The following is a 6,161-nucleotide window of genomic DNA, read 5'->3' as shown; positions in this document are numbered from 1 at the left end:
ACAGTACCAGATATTATACTAACACGAAAATCATTCTTATAAGAGAAACGGGTATTTTGTGATGGAAGTCAAAACGACCAACGAATGTACATGATTATTTTGTTTCTAAGTTGCTCTGGGCTCGTCATGAGGAAAGTTAGATCATGATCACCATCGTGTGATCTATAGGCCCAATTTATTCAGTAGATTTGACCCGAATACTTTGCTTAGGATAATTGTGAATAATATATTTATTTATTACATAACCAAAAAAATATAAAAATTAAAAAAGATTGTGGATATCTCCATTCAGGTCCCATGGGGAAAATCGGGCTTGAATCATTCTTACGGGCCGGATTCGTTCAAGAAACATGAGCCCAAAACGTTGAACTCGGGCCTGTTTACAAACCAAACAAATGAATCGGGGCTCTAAACTATTATGTCATTTTCTTTTCCTATTTTCGACACTACTATCTAAAATTATTTGATACTCGCCGTAATGCAAATTGGATTCGAGGTGATAGTGATATTGTCCTTCGCAAACTCTCAGCTCATCTTGAATTGTCTCTTGGCCTAATAAAAAAATTAATTTATAATAAGAAGATGTATCCATCCATTTTGTTTGGAAAAATTTAATAATGTTTCTCTAAAATCAATGTATAATAATATACAAAAATCAAAAAGCGCTTATGAGATGTCATCTTTTGAAAAGCCTTACCTCGCAGTTAATTGCCTTTTGGATTGCTTGGAAAATTTAATTCTTCAGAAGAGATTTGACTATTTGTCCAGAGGAAGCTCAACCGTGAATGAATATCTTTTCATGTTTCCAATTTCATGAACTTTGAAATCATATTCAATGAATTTAATTCCTAATAGGAACATTCATGTATTTAGTCCAATTAAATGAATTTTCGCTAGATTTCATTTGTAGTCATATTTAACGAATTTTTGATATATGTTCATATTATTTACATATATCAATATATAATTATGAGTCTCTTCTTTTAAAATTAAAATCTTTTCGATAATTTACAAATAGCTCATCAAAATACTTGATATTTTTCAAATTCATAGCATTAAATTTCCTATAAATAATACATGTCTTCTATTTGTTTTAGTTTTTTCTACACCTTACTCTTACAAGATATCTCTATTAGGTAGATTTACTGTATGCATGTACTAGCTTTCTTGACCTGCGCGTCTGTACAAGACTTTTACTACAAATATAATTGTATTTACCTATTTAAACTATAATTATTTTTGGTCAAATTTCAAATTTTAAATAAAAAGTCAATTGTTTTTTCTATTGTATACAATATACAATAATTTTATCCAAATATCTTAAGGATTTGTGGTTAATTCTTATGTTACTACTATATTAGAGGAGTAGTGATATAATTTTTAAAAAATTATCATTTCTCCAATTCGAAATTAATGTGCCAAATTTTTAGGATAATTTTGTAATTATCTTAATTTTGAGGATACATTAAAATTGAGATATTTCATGTCCAAACATATTTATGCATCCATATAAAAATTATTAAGTATTTTTATTGATAAACTCTTAGCTTTTATTAATTTAATCCTAATTATACATATTTCATAGATATTAAATTTATTAAGTATCTTTATTTATAAACTCTCAATTTTTACGCATTTATTATTAATTTAGTCTTATTTAATCCTAATTATATAAATTTATATTATGCCACTATTTATCACTTTGTGTTCAACTTAATATTTATTTATATATAGAATCGATTTACCTTTCTATCCATATGATATTACAACTTTTATCTTTATGACCATATTAATTATCTTGTAATCAAGTTTATATATATATATATATATATATACACACGTATAGAAATGTTGTTGCATTTTCATAAAACCAAGGTGAGCATTTATTTATCATCTTTCTTTAACAATTCATAGTGATAAATCTACTCGGTATATAATTTCTTTTATTTTTATTTATGTGTCGTATGTGTTGATTTTCTATATTTGATTATAAAAGAATTGATAAAATATTACTGCAACGTGCAGGTATCACTTAGTTTATATCTTAAAATATAAAGGGAGAATTCATTTTTCGTAATTATTATTCAATATTCATCATTGTTTAATGAATAATTATTAGTTTTAGCAACTGAAGAGTGGGTGAACAAAAATTTGACAGTTTATCTAAAAGACTATCGCGACGGTGTCTCGTTATATGATTTATCTTTCTTTTTTTAAAAAAAAAAAGGCTTATAGACTTAGAAAGTGGCTATACAATTTTTTTTTTCTGAATAGCTATACAATTTTATTTATGACAATGATACTGATTTAGAATGAACAAGTCGGATCGAATAGACTAAAAGATATTTATGAGAAAATGTAACTTCAGATGGAACATTTATATCATCAATAATTTTGAGAACCAAGGTAACAAAGCTTTCAAGCATACATGACCTCTACCTTAGTTGAAGAGTCATCGGTCAATTTGATGAAAGCGATTCGAGCATATGTGTATGTTCGAGTTTTCTCGTCTAGCTACTAACTATAAGTGGTCCAGAGCGGGACGACAATGTCTCCCAAGCACAACTGGGCATTACATTACCCAAGTTCCCTATCGTATTGTCACCGTAAACAAAAGCTTTGTCCTTCCGTTGTGACGATCTTGTCAATTTGTCCCATATATGAAAATTCTACGCGGTAATTGGGAGTCTAAATTACAAATTTGATTTCTATATATACACACAACCTTTTGCCTGCCCCAACTATAGTACAAACTACTTTGGAACATTACATTGCGAAGGAAAAAAAGAGCTAGCCAGCTTGAACATCGAAGTTCCAGCGAAGCACAATACCAAACTTATTATTACATCGACTCGCACCCCTCTAGTGTAAAGGGTAACGCATAAAACTTTCAAAGCATGGAAGCGTTGCATTGATCTGTTCTTGCCACGATGGTATACTACAATCTGTGCAAAAACCGGTTAGTCTTGACAATAGGTAGCCATACAGACTTAAAAAACTGCTTCTAGTAGGAGATCAGTCATGACCGACCGGAAAATTAACTAAGACACAGAGCCAGGCCTGCTTTTCTGATCTCCGGTAGCAAGCTAGCAGACGAGGGAAAAGTCCAGATCGAGTCGATTATTTGCTAACCAGTAGGTCGGAAGGAAGGAAATCAAAGAAAGGAGAATAAGTTGTTTGTAGCTTCCTCAGGAAAAGCAGGGAGTTCTCTTGACGAACCGGCCCTTCATCCGTGGCCTTTTCTCGGCGTTGAGCTTCCGAACTTGATAGCGAATCTTCTTAGAGAACATTCGGGTCCTCCTCTTTTCTCTGTACCGGCTCACCCTTGCCTCTCGCTCCTTATCATCACCTCCGACTGAATGTCCTCTCAGTCCCATTGCGTCTCCACCATAATTGTGCTGATTGTGAACATCAGATGCATAAGAACCCTAGAAAGGGCATCTCATTGGTTAAGTGGAAAACAAATTTGGATACATCGAAGCATTGCAGAGAAATTGCATATTCCAACATGGATCGATCAATATACATTAAAAATATAATATTTTATTAATTAATTGCAATTTACTTGACACACTCTACATATAAGCCTTGTCAATAGATATTTAATATCGAACATCAAGCCTCCGAGCCTCCTTTATAACCGGAAAATATATATATATATATATATCAAACATCAGGACATTGTCAATTTTATGAATTGGAGATCTCAAATTGTTTTACTAATCACTAGTTGAAGCCCTAGGAGAGCTTTCTAATTTACGTTCTAATGACTGCAGCTACACAATTCCGGTAGCACACATAATTATAGGTTTGAAAGTCGATCATCTTGTCTCACACCGAGCATTCTGATGGCTCGTTCAATACATCAAAATTAGCAAGTGGATCAATGAAATGAAATTGCATTCCATAGCGGTATTGCCTTATAATAATAAACTGAGTTACTAGGGTTTCTATTTAAGCATAAGGCCTAAAGCATGAGGGAAATTGCCGGAGAGGTGCGGTGAAGCAATTACCATGCAGTCGGGCCATTCATCGCCGGGGCTAAGGTTGGGGCGAGTTCCATTCGTCCATGGCGAGAGGTGGCTCGCCCAAGCCGTGATTACATCCTCGTAATTCAGCCGTAGCAGCATCTTTGTTGGCTTCACCTCATTTTCGTTACTATGGATACTGCTTTTATTATCACCACCCGCTGCCGCCGCGGGCACCAGCTTTTCCTCCTCAACTTCGTCTCCTCCTACAGCCGCCACCGGTGACCTGAACTCCATTTCCCCCACTGCCGCCTCCGCTGCCACTTCCCATGCTGCAGCCACCTCAAAATTACAACCCTCTGCCGTCTCATCGTCGCCCAGCTCTAACATAATATCGTCTCCCGACAGTTCATCTTTGACTTTCACTTCGGTGCCGGTCTCTTCATCCAAATCCAATCCCTCCTTCCCGAGCAAGCTCTTCACATCTGCCGCAAACTCCTCGAGGTCCACCTCCGATGGGAGCAGCAGCCCAATGTCCAGCTCGTCGTCACACGTGCCACCATTCCCCCCTCCAAGTCCTAGCAAATCACAGCCGCCCACCTCCGCAAAAGGGTCAAGCACCGGGACACGGCACTGGAGCCCAATATCGTCGCTCTCGTCCATCGAGCCAGTGGACACATCAAACTCGCCGCTGAGCTCCGGAACAAGATCCCCAGGTGAAGGCAGCTTAGCCGCTAAACCCCCATCGGCTCCCGGGAACTTCTTCCTGGGGGTCCGAGCCTTGCGGGTGAATCCCCCGTGCCAAGCGGGCACGGAATTGGAATCATCAGTGGAGGTCTTCAGTGAACGGCCATTGGACTTATGAGATGTCGACGGATTAGGGGCAGCCTCGAGGCGTACACGCTCGTGACGCCGTGCAAGCTGGTTGGCGGAGTGCACGGAGGCGTCACATGCGCCACATAGGAAGGCATCATCAGCCGGGCAGTACCAGCGTGCCCGACACTTGAGGCAGCTTTCACAGGCCCGTGCCGTCCTCCCTCCGACGGCGTTCGCGGTCTTCGCATCGGCGATCATGACGGGGAGGAATTATTTTTAATTTATCGGATTAATATGAGATTTTCGTATATTATCGGCGTCGGGCGAAGTGGACTGAGGAGCTCCGGAGTGTGAAGAAGAGTTTCGAATTGGAGAGAAGGGAATGCGTCGGGTCTGTTCACATATTTATTTGTGGTGGCCCCAACTCGATCGTACCATTATAATTATTTTCTTTTTCTTTTTCTTTTATTTTCCGAAGGCAATTAATCGGAGATCCGAAATGGGAAGTTCTAAAGATGGAAAGAACACAAAAGGAGAAAAGTTAGTTTAGGTGGTGTTTGGTTTCATAGTAGGATTTTAGAATTGTGATTTTGATTTTAATTTTGAGTGGTATAAATGGGGCTCACCCTTTGACTTTGTAAGAGTTATGTTGTTTTGTTGTGGGAAAAAGTAATATAAATGGGACCCACTCTTTGACTTTGTATGAGTTATTTTGTTTTGTAGTGGGTAGAATTAAGTTAGAATTGTGATTCTAAAATACAACTCTGAAACCAAACAGAGACTTTAGAGGGCTAATTCAATTTGTTTTTCTTTTATTTTTTCTTTTTATTTTCTTCCTTGTAACCAAAAAAAAAATTTCATCAATAACAACGTAACGAGTTATGGGTCCATAAATCGCACTATCAATAGATAGATTTTATCTGCAGTGAAACCAGCTTAAAAACATTTAGCAGGCGGAGGGGGTCGAACACTTTGGGGTCTTTAATTAGATTATTTTTGAGTCCTTAACCTTTGATTCCGATACATGCAGAGTAGCTTTCTCTGTATGATATGCACATGCGAAGTATCATTGTAGACTTATTAACCTTGGAATGTCGGTTAGAAACTAAATTTAATCGATCTAGCTACTGACATAGGCATCATACAATTGGCTCATTGACATAGGCATCGAAAAATATAGGAGTGTCATGATCGATCGTGATTTCTTAATTGTTCGCTGTCTCGGCATAGCGCTAGTGGGTGAATTATTGGGGTTGGCTCTTGCGTTAGCCGAGGGAGGGAGGGCAGGGCAGGTTGATGATCAAGATCAACTAGGCCCACTAATACGGCGCTTTTGGTCTTTGCAGCTTCGGTCCAAATTGCCTCATGAGAAAACTC

At 37.4% G+C, this 6,161-nt stretch overlaps 1 protein-coding gene across 2 annotated transcripts; it reads right to left on the bottom strand.

Annotated features, from left to right (window-relative positions):
* Window positions 1-2,693: 2,693 nt before the first annotated feature.
* On the bottom strand, window positions 2,694-5,170 carry LOC116215624 (zinc finger protein CONSTANS-LIKE 8-like). 2 transcript variants are annotated; one of them, XM_031551406.1, is made up of 2 exons: window positions 4,014-5,170; window positions 2,694-3,398 (listed from the first exon to the last, which is right to left on the bottom strand). In XM_031551406.1, exons 1-2 carry the CDS (start codon window positions 5,040-5,042, stop codon window positions 3,189-3,191), a joined length of 1,239 nt encoding a protein of 412 aa, XP_031407266.1. In that variant the 5' UTR covers window positions 5,043-5,170; the 3' UTR covers window positions 2,694-3,188. The 2 variants fall into 2 exon arrangements, with proteins under 2 accessions (XP_031407266.1, XP_031407265.1); XM_031551405.1 differs by having other exon boundaries at window positions 2,694-3,428; window positions 4,014-5,168.
* Window positions 5,171-6,161: the final 991 nt, after the last annotated feature.

Source organism: Punica granatum, chromosome 7 (genome assembly GCF_007655135.1).
Source record: "Punica granatum isolate Tunisia-2019 chromosome 7, ASM765513v2, whole genome shotgun sequence".
NCBI lineage: Eukaryota > Viridiplantae > Streptophyta > Magnoliopsida > Myrtales > Lythraceae > Punica > Punica granatum.
This window is presented reverse-complemented; position numbering and strand designations above follow the sequence as displayed.

Coding starts and splice junctions, on each gene's coding strand:
- LOC116215624 (XM_031551405.1), bottom strand. CDS start 5,042: ATGATCGCCGATGCGAAGACCGCGAACGCCGTCGGAGGGAGGACGGCA. Junction 3,429..4,013: donor ATGAATGGCCCGACTGCATG/GTAATTGCTTCA, acceptor TGCCCTTTCTAG/GGTTCTTATGCATCTGATGT.